Raw genomic sequence first — 15746 nt, 5'->3', positions numbered from 1 at the left:
CAGGAGAGGTCTGCCACGCCATGTGGTCACCTCCGGGGCAGGCGGGAATCGAACTCATGTGGAAGCGGCTTTAGATTCTCAGTGCTGTGCTTTAGCCCGCTGCGCCACCAGGGAGGGCCCCAGAATATTTTTTAAAATGTTTATTTTATTTATGCATTCAAGAACTGGGGTATAGGCTAGAGGTATAGGGGGCAGGGTGAGAAGATTGCCCAGGGACAGAGCCGGGAGCAGAACAGGCAGATCTCCTGAAATACACCGCTGAGGGGAGCAGTGGGCGAGACAGGAGAGGTCTGCTGAGCCATGTGGGTCAGCTCCCTGTCTGGGGATCAAACTAGTGCCAAAGTGGCTGATGATAGCTTGATAGTGCTGAGCCTTAACCCCTGCACCACCAGAGAGGCCCCATCTCAGATCTTGTGTCTTCTCCCCCCCACCATCTTATCACGCAGGCCCCAAAGGACTGGAGATAATAGCACAAGGGGTTGGAGACACTGAGGACCTTGGATGCCTCCTTGCCCAGGGTGGTGGACAGGGAAGGAGCCAGGCCTGGGAGCCATTTGTAGGTCTTCTGCTTCCCACTTTGCCAGGGGTCGGCTGCCTTTGCCCAGATCTGGACTGGGAGTTGATGAGGATGAGTCTGGGCTGGTGTCCCACGGCCCCATGGGCAAGGACACACTTGCTGTCCCAAGAAAGCTCACTCCTTCCTTTTGGTCACCCCTCCACTCCCCCTCCCACCCCCACTATAGATTTTTCATCATCAAAGAGAGCTTTCTTCTTTACTACTCTGAGAGTGAAAAAAAGAGCTTTGAAAGCAATAAATACTTCAATATACATCCTAAGGTGAGGCACCTCTTCCCAGGGCCCAGGGCGAGAGCCTGGATTGGGGGGGTGGGGGGCGGAAATGGGGGAGTGTATCCCTGGAGGGTAAGGGGTCATCTATTGTCTTGCTCTGATCCAGCAGTTTGGACCCTTTGGGGCTACAGATGCCCTGCCCCCCTCCCAGTCTGGGTCCCCACCCTCCTGCGCCCCAGAGCCTGCCCAGCCTTTCCCCTGAGGTGTCAGTTCTGGCCTGCCCTGCAGCCTGGGGCCCTCAGCAGGACCCAACTTTAGCTGAGTCCTCCCAGAGGCCTTGAGTGACCTGGGCTGGGCGGGTTGGGGGTTGCCTGTTCCAATTCTTTCTCAGGGCGTCATCCCTCTGGGAGGCTGCCTGGTAGAGGCCCGGGAAGAGCCCAGCATGCCCTACGCCATGAAAATCTCCCATCAGGACTTCCACGTGAGTAAAGTTGCCGCTTAGCTGGACTCAGCAGGCCAGGCCAGCATCTCAGGCCCTGCCAGGTTCCCAGCAGCCTGGCCAGGGCGGGATGTCAGTGTCGTAAGGACGCTGGGTGGGAGAGCAGAAGAGGGCCTCAGAGGCCTCGGAGCACCTCCACCCCCAGAGTGGCTTTCTCTCAGGTGCACCTATGGCCCCTCTTCCTGGCAGGGGAACATCCTGCTGGCAGCCGAGTCTGAGTTTGAGCAGACCCAGTGGCTGGAGATGCTGCAGGAGTCGGGAAAGGTGTAAGTGCTCGCAGGTCCACAATGGGGGAGGCATGACCCTGGGCCTACCTGACCACCTGCCTCTGCTGGGATCCCTGTGGGCCCTGAGGCACCCTGGGAGGTCAAGGGGGGAAAATTTCTGGGCCTGCATGAGGACAGGGCTGTGGGAGTGGGCTAGGGTGAGCAAGGTTTCAGAGCATCTGTGAAGGGTCTCCTCGATGAGCTTTGAGCAAAATGAGCTTTGGCAGTCTCAGGTGTATACAACTTGTCTCAAATTCTTGGGAGCAAATCCAGCAGTGGCTGCCTCCTAACACCCTTCTCACCTCCCTGGACCCCTAGTTAAGCCTACTACCATCTAGAGCTAGCGCTTTGTAAGACAGGGTCCAGATTCCAGAAACCCGCAGCCCACCACAGGCTGTTTGCACATAAACCCCTGTCTCAGCACCTGCTTACTTAGTGTGACAAAGACAACAGTGTGTGCCCCGTGCCAGGCTGGCACCAGGTGGTGTAGACAGGAGCCAGGAAGCAATCTTCCCTGCTCCCAAAGTGCTGTTGGCCCAGGCACAGTGGCCCACTTTGCAGCCTGGGCCCACCTCCAGCTACTGTAACTGCTGGATGCTGGTGGCAAGCTCAGAGCCTGGGACTGAGGGGATCCGAGCTCCGATTCTAGAGAAAGGATGGACGAGTACAAAATACACGCGCTTTCTCCTCTGGGCTTCTGTTGGAATGATTTTGTGTTTCTTCCTCTTCTCTCCTCTGATCCATCTGCCCTCCCTCCCCAGGACTTGGAAGAACGCCCAGCTGGGAGAAGCCATGATCAAAAGCCTGGAGGCTCAGGGGCTGCAGTTAGCCAAGGAGAAGCAGGAGTATTTAGGTTGGCCGGAGGGAAGGACTGGAGGCCAAGGCTCCCTGGTGGCAGCACTCAGGACCAGGGGCCACAGCCAGGGGCAAACCAGAGACGAGCTCAGAGCTTGGAGAGCTTTGGGGCAGAATAAATGTCCTCTTGGCCCACATGACAGGAGGCCAGAGAGCCTGGTGGTAGGAGTCTTGACTCCAGACCCAGCTCTGCCATTTATCTGTCAGCTGTGTGTGGTCATAGGCACAGTAGCCTCTTCCAAGCTCATCCTTGCAATGGAAACAAAGGCTTTTTAAGGGGGCATGGGGATCCGGTGAAAAGGGGCGAGGCCTGTAAGCTTTGAGGCAGGCTCCCAGGAACGGCCCCTACATGGAGTTCATGGACTTGCCCCACCGCCACCCCCAGCCCACTGTAAACTTGACTGCAGGTGTCCTGACCCTTGCACCCCTGGCTGGCTTTTAAGCATGCTCAGTTGGGGGACAAGGTGAGTCTGGGTTTAGTCCTTTGCCTGGGACCCTCTCCTCTGCCATTTCCTCAAGTACTTGGGGCCCAGTTTCCCTCTGTCTGCTCCCCAGACCCTGCCCTCCCCCAACAGTCAAACGCTAGTGCAGAGGTTAACAGTGACCCCGGGGGTGCAGAGACCTGCTGAGCTTCCAAGGATGAGGCTTCTGTTGCCTGGCAAAAGCACAGAACAGGAACAGCGACAGACAGCCGGTGGCAGCTCTGCCAGCACCCAGCTGCTGACCCCCGGAGCTGGCCCCACCCCCCAGCTGGCCTGGCTCGTCAGTGCCACCTTCTTCCTTGGGGAACTGTAGACACCAAAGCCCCTGCACCCGATCTGGGGTGAGCTTTCGGTGACTGTGTGTGTGTGCTCGCTTTGGCAGACAAACTGATGGAAGAGACCGAAGAACTCTGCCTGCAGAGGGAGCAGAGAGAGGTGGGTACCTGTGGAGACTGCTCAGGATTGCTGCCCCCCTCCATTCTGAGGGCCCCTAAATAGCCAAGAAGTGCTGGCTTATGTTTCTGACACTAGGGAATGATGGAGGTGTGCTGGGCTCCCAGAGAACTTGCTGGGAAATCAGATGGGCAGAGCCAGGAGCTGGTAGTGCTTGGGGGCAGACTTGCTGTAGCTTCTTGGCAAGAAATGGACTTCTCCTTGCCAGTGCCCAGGCGAAAAAAGTACAAAGGGTAGGTAATCCACTTCTAGAAAAGAGCCATTGACAAATTTGATCAGCGCCACTAGGTAAAGCACTGGTGACCCTCCTGGGAGGCTGTGATGCCTCTGCTGTTGGGGTGCTGCTGCTCCCGGGAGAACAATAGGGCAGGATGATCTCTGTGGCCCCGACATCCTCTAAATGTCAGCAATGCAAGTTCTGACCATGCTAACACAGGCAGCTGGTGGAGCAAAGGAGACCCTCGTTTCAGGTGGGGAGCCCCTAAATTCCCTTCATTTGGGATCTCCATGCAGCATTGGGCCTTGGACTTTCTGAGGTGTCAGCATCGTACTGAGGGTCAGGGCAGGGTGGTGGCTCAGATGCGGCCTCTGGAGCCAGGCCCTGTGTGTGTGTGTGTGTGTGTGTGTGTGTGTGACCTTGCCCACCTCTAGCTGTGTAACCTTGGGCAGGTTACTTAACTCTCTGAACATCCACCCTCTCCTAGGGCGAATGGAGATAATGGTAGAGCCCACCTTAGAAGGCTGCTGTGCCACCTGAGGGGTTACGCAGAAAGCGTGGCCCAGAGCACGCGTCTCAGGAGTGTCTGCGTTGTTAGTATCACGCTCATATTGCTAATACTCCACCCATGCTGTGCACGGACTGCCTGCGGCTGGTGTTCTAGACCGTTGCCTCAAGGAGCCTGCCGAGGGAGAGCCCGATTTTGTCCCCTTCCTGGCTCCTTTATCTTGCCCCTCCCAGGCAAGTCACAGGGCCCATGGGAGCAGCCTTGCTCAGCGCCTGCCTTGCTGACTTACCTCTTGCTAACCTTGACTCCTCCCAGCCACCCCAACCTGGGCTCTGCAACAGGCAGCCAGAAAGCATAGATAGTGACCCCTTTTCACCCCAAACTTCCCCAGGGTGAGTGCTTGATAAATGCTCATGGAAAGACTCAATCAAAGGACATTTTTGACTCTGTCATTTTATATCCCATCTGATTATAATCCAGCCGCACAATCCAGCCACATTTTCCCTCTTCCAAAATTTTGTCAGCTAGCCTTGCCCATGATTCTTCCAGCTGAACTTCAGACTCATTTTGTCAATTACCATAAACAAGACAAAACAAACAAGTAGACCCAAAACGGTGAATTCTTTACATTGTCACTTATAACCTGTGGTGCCACAAGGGGGAACTGGGATCTGTATATCACCCTGGAAAGCCCTGAGTCAACAACTAGGCAGCACGCGGCCCCCAGAACATGGCAGGGAATTGTGGTGCTAGAAACAAACCCAAGACCTGTTGAGGGTTTGGTTGAAGGCTGTGAGGCTGGGGGCAGCCCTGGGCCTTCACTGCCCAGCAGTGTTTGGGCTGCCACAGGCCCCGGCTGTGGTCCAGGTCCCTCTTGTGAGTTTTGGCATTTTCTTCTACAGTTCTATACACTTTCAGAAGGGAGATTTGGGGTAGGTTGTCAGCAACTTAAAAACAGTAATTCATGAAGCCAGGGGAGGACATGGAGTGACAGGCACAGCTACCGGCAGGGAGAGATGGACTTACCCATCAGAGAGGCTAAATCTGGGGCAGCGTTGAGTCTGAGGAAAATTTAGACACTCTATCTAGGTCTTTAGGTGGGAAATGAGGCCAGCGGAGGCCCGAAACTCACCGGCCTTTCTTAAAGCCATAGCACACCGGAGGAGGGAGGCCAGCCAGCTGAGGACTCCTTGGCTTCTTGGTACCAAAAGTGAATGAGGTTTACTTTGCTCAAGCTGGTGCCCTTGGTGAGGGCTCTGGGTGGGCAGGAGGGTCACTGTGGCCGTGCAGGAGGCCAGGAGGAGTCTGAGGACACCAGGGAGCACCCCTAGGGCCATCACTTAATGATCCCAACTGCGCCCGGTAAGGGGGCGGAAAAGAACAGCTCTCTGGGTAAGAAGTTTGGGCACGGGGCCTCCCTGGTGGCCTAGGGGATAAGTCTCAGCCCTATCACTCGGACCTGAGTTTGATCCCCAGCCAGGGAGCTGACCTACATGGTGCAGCAGACCTCTCCTGTCTCACCCGCTGCTCCCCTCAGCGGTGTGTTTCAGTGGATCTGCCTGTTCTGCTCCCCACTCTGTGTCTGGTGAATCCTCTCACCCCCGCACCTCTGGGACACACCCCAGATCTTCTATACAAAAATAAATAAATAAAGTTTAGACATGGTGGTCGTGGGCTTTGGGATTAGACGCTCCCCTTTCCTTCAGCTAAAACAGACGCTCCCCTTTCCTTCAGCTAAAACAGCTTCTCTGGACTTCCTCAAGGTCAATGGCAACTTCTCCCCATCAGCAGCCCCACTCAAGGCGGGGGTTCCCGTTGTTTTTGAGAACAAACTCCTGGGTGGAAAGAGCACACTTTGTGGGTAGAAAATGAGAAAGAAGGTGAATTAGATATAATATCCCCCCAGAGTGTAAAAAGTGGAGAAACAAAGTGGTATCACTTTGGCTTCCAGCCACCTGCCCCCCAGCACCACCTACCATTGAACCCCAGGAAAACAGGAACCCCGGCAGGTGCATACTTGCTGGGAAACGCTTGCACTCACTGCCATTCCTGAGGGATGGGCTGGCGTGGCCTGTCCTGGGCTCCCGGCCCTCCTGTTCCCTGGAGGCCTTGTCAGGAAGCAGCCGACTGCACTTGCTTCCTGATGCCAGGGGAGAAAGGCCTGGCTTCTAGCTTTTGGGCTGAGACTGCCACTTCTAACCGGTGTGGTTCCAGGGATCTTCAGTGGAAATACACATTCACATTTGCCTCCAGTGCTTAAGGGCCGGCCAACATGCCTTAGGGTGTGAGTGACAGGACTCGCGCAGTGGAGAAGACCCACCTTTTGCCTGCTAAATGTGGCTCACGTGGGCTGAGCTCACCACAATTTTGGTTTATAGAGTCTGTCAATGAGTAGGCCAAGGTGCCTCAAGACTTAATTCAAGTTGGGTCTAGTGTGTGCTCCAGACTGTGCTGAATCTGGAGAAGTCCCCAGGTTAAGGTTGGGGTTCCTGACCTCTGGGCCCTTGGTTGCCCTTGACTTTTCCTCTCTGATTCTCTCCAGGAGCTTGAGCGCCTTAACCAGGTGCTGGAGGCCGAGAAGCAGCAGTTTGAGGAGGTGGTGCAGGAGCTGAGGACGGAACAGGAGCAGATCAAGAGGTGGCAATGGCGTCTTGGGAGGGGAGCGGGAAGAAAGTTAGGTTAGAACGTCCGTGTGGGTTCTCAGGTCTGGGGACCCTCTGCCCAGAAGTGTTAGCGAGCAGAATGAGGGGCACCCTGACTCCCAACAGGCACACTCTACATAATTTCTGCCATCTGCTGCATGAAAACAAAACATAATCTTGGTGTGGAAGACTGTCAGTAGAAAAGAACTTTAATAGAATTAGAGTGCCTTGGAGAGAAGGTGGGACGGCACGTGGTTCACGATGAAGCACCCAAAGCCACCCATCTTCTTGTGGGTAAATGCCCAGCTTTGGCCCAGAGCAGGGCCACGGAGGCCTGAAAGCGTGTTACAAGTCTAAGGCCCTTCTGGTGGGGACCCTCAGGAAAGGGGCAGAAGAGCCCAGCCCGCCTGGGAGGAAGGGAGCGCAGTCAAAGCACACAGAGGCCGCCCTGTCAGCGTCCCTAGAGGCCTCTCACTTGCAGCTCTCTGAGGTGTCTCCTCCCAGGCCCCCCAAGTGCAGGGCAGAGGAGCAAGCGTGCCAACCTCACGTGCCTGTGTTGCACCTCTCTCTTCTGGGTCTTCTCCCTTCTCTCCCAAGCCTGCCCGTGTGTTCTAGCTTCTCACTGCTCAGCTCCACCCTTCCTGGAGTGAGCTGGGGCACCGGGGACGCCGCTTTCCGTGGCCATGACACTGTTATGACAGAACTATAGAAGCACAGTCAGGCCACTTCTGCTCACTGCAGCGTGAGCTGTGGGCAGCACAGCCATCTCCCCTCACTGGTTGCCAGTCCCTCCTGCCTCCTCCAAACCTTCCTTAGCCAGGGCAGACAGGACCAAGCCTGCCTGGAGGTGCCTTTGGTCAAGACTCCCAACATCCTCAGGCTTTACCACCTAGGTCTTTCCCATTGTAGCTAATGGCGTCCCTTAGGGTCTTTGGTCCCATGTACAGTTTGCAAACCCAGTCGCACGTTGCAATTATCTAACAGAATTGGAATCTCCAGCAGGCTGGGGCCGTCAATCTGCATGTGTGCAGCCCACCCTGGAGCTAGGACCATGCTCTGGATGGTGATCTTCATCATCGCCATTGTCACCATCACAGCTGCTCATCCGTGCTAACCCAGATTTTTCTTGCAACAACCTCATACGTAGAAATACTTATATTGTGTGGAGGAAGGAGCGCAGAGGATCTTACCAAGTAACTAGCCAGAACCAGACACTGCCAGGCAGTGAATAAAAGTCCTTTCCTTTGAGGATTTTATAATCTGGTTGGGAAAACCAGACTCACAGCCAGGAAACGTCAACAAAATCATATATAACCAGGTGCAAGGAGACACAGTCTCTTGTGTTTCAGGAATTAAGACATCTGTGTGATTTGGCTTCCCTGGTTAGGCTGAGCCAGGCCTTGAAGGATGGGTAGGATTTGAAAAATTGCAGACGAAAGGGCAGTCTGAGCCAGAAGAGGGGAAATCAGGTTTAAAGGCCTGAGGTGGTTAAGGCTTATAAAGGAGGCAGCAAGGAATCTATAACCCTAAAAAAGGGCCTCGGCCATAGCCCAAGAATGAATGCATGTGAGTTTTAGCAGGGACTGTCCAGGGGTGTTGGGGTGAGGCTGGACCCCTTTGTGACTCCAGTGTTCTTCTCACCTGTGGGATGGCCCTTTTTCATCCCAGCTGACAGGGCGTGGGTACCTGGGACAAGGTGCTGTAGCCTGTGTGGTCAGGACCACCTGACCCCAGCTGCTGTCAGGACCAGGCAAAGGGCCTGGTCTTCCAATGACTCTGAGCCTGGAGGTGAAGCAGAAGGGTTCTGTGTCCGGAGGGCACCAGGAGGGGTGGGCAGTGCCATACCAGCCTTCTGTCCGTGCAGGGAGCTAGAACTCACCGCAAGATGCCTCAAGGGTGTGGAGCAGGAGAAAAAGGAGCTAAGGCACCTCACCCAGTCCTTGCAGCAGACGCTGGAGGTGAGGGGCCTCTGGAGAGCGGGTGGCTGGGATGGGGACTCGGGGTCGGGCCATGTGGTAGTTTTGCCAACAGTGTTTCCCCAGAGGGTTATCAGTAAGTGGGACGGGGCATGAAGGGATGCTGACCTATAGGGTCTCCTGCCTGTGGACTGTTGGGAACTCCAGCCAGCCTGTGAGGCCCAAAGCTAGACCCAGGGCGAATTCATGTTTGTCCTGCAGTGACTGGGGCCTCAGGAGACCCACTCTTTCCAGTGCTTCTGTTTTTATACCAGATGGAGAATGGATGAAGGTGGGCGGTGGGGCCCCCACCACTTCCTTCTGTGGCTCTTCTGAACATGAAGGGAAATCAGCTGCCAGGTCACCTCCACTTGATAGCACAGAACTTGTGAGGAGGAGGAGGAGGTGGCTTGTGTCAAGGACATGGGCCTGGTCTCTCCGACCCTCTGTCCAATCTCAGTTGCCCCTCTGCACCCCACATAAACATGCCCCCCTACTCCAAGCCACTGAGCTGGTGTGCTCTGGGGAAGCCAAATGCTTCCGCGCTCCATACCCGGGCCAGGCAGAGCCTTCTGCAGAGCCTGTCCTGCCACGCGAGCTCATTCAGCCTTCTGAGACTCAGCTCACACTTCGCTCAGCCAGACCTCCTGGCTGTTCTCAGCAGGTATTTGCTCTGAGCTCTGGGCTCTCCTGGCACCTGTCAGGTCACACGAGGTTGTGTTTTCCAAACTGTGAACTTCACTAGACCTTGTCAAGATCTCTGCAAGCCCAGCACCAAGGGCAAGCCTGGCACCTGGTGGAGGATCTGAACTGTCCACGAACTTCCCTGGAGACTGTGAGGGTTTCCAGTCTCCCTCCCCTGACTGGGGCTGGGCTTGGGGTCCTTTTATAATGTTTCCCTACTTCACATCATGGGAGGTGGTTCTCGTGGGCAGCTTCAATTCTGAAATTACTGTGCAGTGCCAGATTCTACTCTGCTAAGTGGGGAGAACATCGAAATCTTGGGCTGGTTCCTGAAGGGTTTTTCACACACAAGCCCCACCCACTTCCTGCCTCACCCCTGGGGGAACTAGGGCTGCAGAAGACTCTGGTGCTGGTGGGCCCGAGCCCTGTTGTAGCCCTGTTGAAGCCGCATTGGCTCCTCCCTGACTCCCCCCGTGAAAAGTAAGCTTGCCTCACTGTGAGATCTTGGTTGGCCTTTTTCCTCAAGGGATAAATGGAGACTTTTTTGGGGGTCCTTACTCAAGGACTGAGACAAGGGAGCATCACTTCCTCAAGTTTAAAGACAAGGGAGGGCATCCAGGCTACAGAACCTAAATTAGGCTCTTTCTTTACTTCCCTTCCCTCCCTCCATGCTAGGAACTCTCCATAGAGAAGAAGAAAACCCTGGAAATGCTGGAGGAGAATGAGAACCAGCTGCAGACACTGGCCAATCAGAGTGAGCAGCCCCCTCCCAGCGGAGGTCTCCATAGCAACCTCAGGCAAATTGAAGAGAAGATGCAACAACTCTTGGAGGAGAAGCTGGTGGCAGAGAAGCGGTAGGGGCCAGGACCCCGATGGCCATGAGAGGTGTGGGGGTCGGTAGCTTCCCTAGAGCAGGACAGGTGGACTCTGGGCTCTACTTGACGATGACCAGGTAGGCCACTCCCTTCCTTTTGCCCAGGACTCAATGTCCCTGCCAGGCAAATGGGAAGAGACGTTCAATGCCCTCAGCTGGTGTGAGGCTTTGTGAACACACTGCTGGCCACTGGCTCCATAGAGAGATGCAGGTGGCAGCCTGGCCGGTCCTCAGAGCCCTTTTGTAACAGATGTTGGCCTGGGAGAGGCTGACAGAGCAGGCCAGACCTGATGCCAGTCTCCTGCCTCCATGCCCCTCACCCACCACAGCCCTCTCACACCACCTGGGACACAGGACATAGAGTATTCTGGGGCTCGGGCAGCCCGGGGCTCGGGCTTCCTCCACCCAGGTCTCTATGACCGCCTGCCCCCGTCGCAGGCCGCTTGGGCAGCGGACACTGAGCAGCTGTCTCCTCTGCCCTCGCAGGATGAAGGAGAATGAGGAGCGCTCTCGGGCTCTGGAGGAGGAGCGGGAGTTCTACTCAACGCAGTCCCAGGCGCTGCAGAACTCGCTGCAGGAACTGACAGCAGAGAAGCAGCAGGCGGAGCAGGAGCTCAAGGTGCTGGCCTGGCCTGCTAGGGACAGCTGGTTCTCAGGGGCCTGCGGTCACAGGAGACCATCCCACATCCCTGTCCTTCCCCAGGCAGCTACCTGATGTATTCTGCCCACCTGACCAGCCAGGTGCAGGTGTGGGAGCCGCCATGGGGGACAGAGCAGTGAGCCTGCTGTTGGTTGAGCACCCTAGGGGACACCCACTGGGTGCAGGGGCCGAGTGCAGGCCGTCTGGTCGGGCGTGAGGTGTGAGGCAGGGTAGGGTAACTTGCATCCAAGTCCAGAGGGAAGAAAGCCCTCCCCGAGCCAGAGCCGCTCACGTGGGCCTCTAGGGAGGGCAGCAATGTGCGCCCGGGACCTCCCTCTCCGCTGTCCCCTCAGGCTGAGGTGAAGGTCCGCATGGATTTGGAGAAGCGCCTCCGGGAGGCGGAGGGGGCCTTGCGGAGCCTGGAGCAAGGGCTCAACTCCAAGGTGCGGAACAAGGAGAAGGAGGACAGGATGCGTGCTGACGTGAGCCACCTGAAAAGTAAGCCCTGCCCGCCCGTGCCTGGGCCCCAGAGCTCTGCCCAGCTGGGAGCAGGGCCCGATGTGCTTAGGTGACTTGCAGAGGTTGCCGGAGTTTCTCCTTCAGACTCCCGCCTGCAGGCATCTCCTTGGCTTGGCTTCCTTTTGGCTGTTGGATCTGGGGTGGAAGTGGGGAGCACAGTTCCAGCCCCTTCATCAGTGGGGGTGGGAGTGGGGGGGCACAGATCCAGCCCCCAACGACCAAGGTGTGGGGTCAACCCATTTCCCGCTCAGCCTCAGCACCTTGGAGGCGTGGGCTGGGGCAGGAGGGAAGGATGCAGCTGAGCTGTGGCTGCAGGGTTCTTTGAGGAGTGCATCCGGAACGCGGAGCTGGAGGCCAAGATGCCGGTCATCATGAAGAACTCCGTGTACATCCACAAGGCGGCCACTCGCCGCATCAAGAGCTGCCGCTTCCACCGGCGCCGCTCCAGCACGTCCTGGAATGACAGTGAGTGTGGCCACCTGCTTGGCCTGGGCCTGGCCCCCCGCTGTGGGGGACAGGGAGGAGGTGGCCTGGGGAGTGGGAAGAGCTGGCCCAGCTCTGAGACTGGATGTTGCGACCTTGCCTCCGATTCCACTGACCTTGGGCAGATTTATTTATATATGCATACAGAACTGGGGTACAGGCCAGAGGGGCAGGGGGTGAGAGGATTCACCAGAGACAGAGTGGGGAGCAGAACAGGCAGATTGATGAAGTACACTGCTGAGGGGAGCAGCGGGTAGGTCAGGAGAGGTCTGCTGCACCATGTGGGTCAGCTCCCTGGCCGGGGATCAGCTCATGCTGAAGCGGCTGCTGATAGCATCATAGTGCTGTGCTATAACCCATTGCACCACCAGGGAGGGCCAGACAGGTGACTTCTGAGAGCCTTGGGCTTCTCCTAGGATTAGAGGAGCCTGGATGAGCAGCTGGGGAAGTTAGTGGGTAGGATCAGGAGTGCGGGAAGCTGGCTAGGCTTGGGGCAGGGCCAAGCCTTTGTGGAAGGAGAGCTGTTCACAGTTCCTCCGGGCTACTGTCTCCCCAGTGAAGCCTACTGTCTCCCCAGTGAAGCCGTCCCAGTCCTTCATGTCCTCCCAGCTGGAAGCCAACAACATGGAGGAGCTGAAAGAAGTGGCCAAGCGGCTCAGCCGAGACCAGCGCTTCCGGGAATCCATCTACCACATCATGGCGACGCAGCCCGGGGCTGCCTCCGCACTTCCCCGGGGCGGAAAGTGATGGGTGCTCTCCCCTGCGCCCCCAGTCTTTCCTGCAGCCCTCTCCCCACGGGGCAGAAGGGGGGGACCTGACTGTACCTGGCTCTTCTCTGCTCTCCTCTGGATCAGAGTTCCCCCTGGAGGCCAGCCTCACCCTCCAAGGACAGGGACCCCACTGCTCTCGCCCACCCAGGCCCTTACTTAGGGTCTGCTCCAGGCCCATAGAAGCTGGGTGCTGCCTGGTCGTCACTGGGTGAGGTGGGGAAGGGGCCTGGTTGTATGTGGAGACATTTAGGCTGGGGAGTTAGGTGGGCAGGGCCTGAGCCTCTCTCATGCCCATGATACCTCTCTGTGACTGCCACACGCCCCCTGTGCACAAAGGCCTCCCCATCTTCACACTTGCTTCCCCAGAACGAACCCTCTCAGTGCTTCTGAGTCATCGACACCCCTCAGCGAAGTCGCTCCTGCCACACTGCTGGGTAGGGAAGAGCAGACCCTGGCCTACACCCCTGTCTGCATGGCACACCACACTCCACACTCACTGTGCCAGCACCTGTCCTGGGGCGGGACTGGTTCCTGGCTGTGGGAGTGCCTGCCCACTGCTCACTCCCCTCCTCGGGTGACCCAACACCTGAGCCTCAGCATCCTCCCAGGCTTATGGGACCGTCTCACTTCCACCCTGTCCCTCCTCTTCACGTGCTCAGGGCCAGCAGTGAGAATTCTACACATAGCAAGTGCAGGGGTGGAAGAAGGCGGCCTTGGCTCCTGCCCTGTCTGCTCCTGCTTGGACAGGGAGGCAGCTGCCTCTGGCTCCAACAGCCTCGCTGGTGCATGGGATCCCAGAGGTCTCCTGCCCAGCTGCTCCTACTTCAGTCGCCTTGCTGCCTCCTCTCCTGCAAGAGGCTTTACCCAGTGATGCAATGTGACCACAAGCCCCGGGAGATGGGGGACCCAGGCCAGTAGCCTTCTGTGATAAGGCCATTAGCCTTTGCTACCCCCTTGTCACTGGGTAAAGTTGAAAGGCCTCTGCCCAACTTTTGTGGAACTCTTCCACCCTCCAGAGGGTTGTGGGGTGTTCCCCTCAACCTGTCCCCTCCCCTGGACAGATGCTCTTCTCCCTCTACCCTCCAAAGCTGCCTAGGTCTGTTGGCCTCTCCAGAAAAAGGATCAAGGTGCTCGGGGACACTGGTGGTTTTAAAGGTGCTGATTCTCTGCTGCCTGGAAAACTGAATAGGGAGCCCATCAGAGTCATGGACGCTAGCTCAGGGTGCGTCCAAGTAGGGGCATGTGGCCCTAGGCACCAGCAGTCACTTCTGTGGGAGGAGTTTCGCTAACAAGAAAAGCTTGCGTGTCTACTGCTAGGTTCGTCAAGGCCGGCCAGCTGCCTTGCCCAGGTCAGGGCTGCCCTGTGAGACTGTCTCAGCAGTCCCTTCCAGCGGTGGGTGGGCTGTGGTGATTTGGGTCAGTCTCTGCATCGTCTAGGTGGGGACAGGGACAGAGGCTTCAGTCAATGCCTCTAAAAGGACTGAGTCTAAGTGTAAAGACTTTAAACATGTAGAAGCCTGCATAACTGGGACTCGATTCTCGAATGCGTAAGTAGGACGGATCTTTGACATGAGGAGGAAGATTTATAAAACCAATATAGGTTTCTGTGTTTTGCTGTTGTTGTTACTGGTTTAAAGACTTAATCGTGGTTTGATCTAGGAGAAAGGCCCTTGGAAATATTCAAATGAATTCCCCCTTCTGCCTTCCCCAAGCTGTTAACCGGAAAGAAGAGTGCTTTTCCATGCACATTAATTCCTGGTTCCTTTCCTCCCATTTCATCCCGTGTTCTCCTTACCTCAGGTCAGCCTGGGTTATCATCAGCCAACTGATCAATTCATAAGTATTTGTTAAAACCTCAACAATGTACCTATCCCTGTAAGTAGGAAAAGAGCAATGTCTCTACGTGAGACTATTAGGGGTGGAAATTACTTACTGGAAATATATCGATCTGCTTTAAAAAAAAAAAATCAAAATCAAACCTCATTTCTTGGCCAATTAAATGTATTTCCTGCACCACCGCTTGTGGCGTGGTCATTGCTAGAGAGATGTTGCCCTCTGGAGGCCGAATGTGGAATTACAGGATTTGCCCGCTAGGTTCATCTGAGGAAGAATAACCCTTGGCTGCCACTCCTGGAACTGGCTTCTTAATAATTAACTGCAAAATCTTTGTTCCCACCCTGGCATACTGGCTGTCTCCATGTAACAAGAAATATCAGCTGGGTTTTCTTCTGATCTCAGCTTGCACCAAAGAGAGTACCTGTCAGCGGGACTAGCCTCGGGGAGACTAACGGTAGTTACACAGTTTGAAACTGAGTTGCCGCTGCTCTGATGAGAAGAGGTTTATACTTTCATTTTTTATTCATGGAGAGGGAGAAGTTGTAACGACTGGGTTCTGCTCCTCTTAGGCCTGTTTCTTCGCTGGAGATGATCCATCACCATGCCCGGGACTCCCGTTTGTGCGGCCACCCAGCATGGCTATTAATGACGCCCTCTTTGCAGTCACAGATGTGCCAGTCGGGTGAAAGTTCTGTGGTTGACCTGGCTGTAATGCTTTCTCTCAAAGGTATGTTAAGGTTTGGAGCAAGAAGTCTGTAAAAAGCATGAGGATTCTGATGGCTTCCAAGCTTCCAGCCCTGGGGAAGGATCGACTGCTTAGGCGGACTGGAGAGATGGCCCCACCCATCGTGTGCCACCAAAGTCAGCACGACCTGCAGCTTGGCGGTGCGCAGGGACCATCCAAGGGAAACTGGGAGCCTGCGAGGAATGATGGAAGGGGACAGAAACTAGTTCCTGTCCCAGGGAGCCAGCCCAGGACATATCCGATTGGACTGGAAGGAAGTTACTAGACCTACCGGAGGAGCTGCATGGAGCTATCAAATGAAGACCAGATGTCCTTCAGAAACTTTGGGTTTCTAGGATAAGCCAAGCTGATGCTTTCTGAACCCCAATATCACACTCTCAGTGCTCCCCAAAGCAAAGCCCTGGGTTGATTTCTTCTATCTCATTTTACCCCTGGTGATTAGGGTGAAGGTATATTCTTTGAAAGGTTTTTAGGAGAGGATACAGTGGTTATTTTCACCACTTGGATAGAGGGGTCCTCAGACATCCAA

At 55.8% G+C, this 15746-nt stretch overlaps 1 protein-coding gene across 2 annotated transcripts; it reads left to right on the top strand.

Moving 5' to 3' along the window:
- The first annotated feature begins 351 nt into the window (after nt 1–351).
- PLEKHD1 (pleckstrin homology domain containing, family D (with coiled-coil domains) member 1) lies at nt 352–14653 on the top strand. 2 transcript variants are annotated; one of them, XM_004681746.2, is made up of 13 exons: nt 352–560; nt 744–837; nt 1181–1270; nt 1478–1554; nt 2316–2407; nt 3274–3326; nt 6612–6706; nt 8576–8669; nt 10026–10204; nt 10711–10843; nt 11218–11362; nt 11699–11848; nt 12444–14653. In XM_004681746.2, the coding sequence occupies exons 1-13, from the start codon at nt 502–504 to the stop codon at nt 12611–12613; spliced, it is 1431 nt and encodes a 476-aa protein (XP_004681803.2). In that variant the 5' UTR covers nt 352–501; the 3' UTR covers nt 12614–14653. The 2 variants fall into 2 exon arrangements, with proteins under 2 accessions (XP_004681803.2, XP_012579993.1); XM_012724539.1 differs by having other exon boundaries at nt 12423–14653.
- Nucleotides 14654–15746: the final 1093 nt, after the last annotated feature.

This window comes from Condylura cristata, unplaced genomic scaffold (assembly GCF_000260355.1).
Source record: "Condylura cristata isolate star-nosed mole 26May11 unplaced genomic scaffold, ConCri1.0 scaffold00013, whole genome shotgun sequence".
NCBI classification, from domain to species: Eukaryota; Metazoa; Chordata; class Mammalia; order Eulipotyphla; family Talpidae; genus Condylura; species Condylura cristata.
The sequence above is the reverse complement of the archived record's forward strand: the minus strand, read 5'-3'. Positions and strand labels throughout refer to the sequence as shown.

What these genes read in the sequence shown, in the direction of transcription:
- PLEKHD1 (XM_012724539.1), top strand. Translation starts at nt 502, where the DNA reads ATGCCTCCTTGCCCAGGGTGGTGGACAGGGAAGGAGCCAGGCCTGGGA. An exon ending in TCTCCCATCAGGACTTCCAC is followed by an intron (nt 1,271 to 1,477) that starts GTGAGTAAAGTT and finishes TCTTCCTGGCAG; the next exon opens with GGGAACATCCTGCTGGCAGC. An exon ending in CTGCAGGAGTCGGGAAAGGT is followed by an intron (nt 1,555 to 2,315) that starts GTAAGTGCTCGC and finishes CTCCCTCCCCAG; the next exon opens with GACTTGGAAGAACGCCCAGC.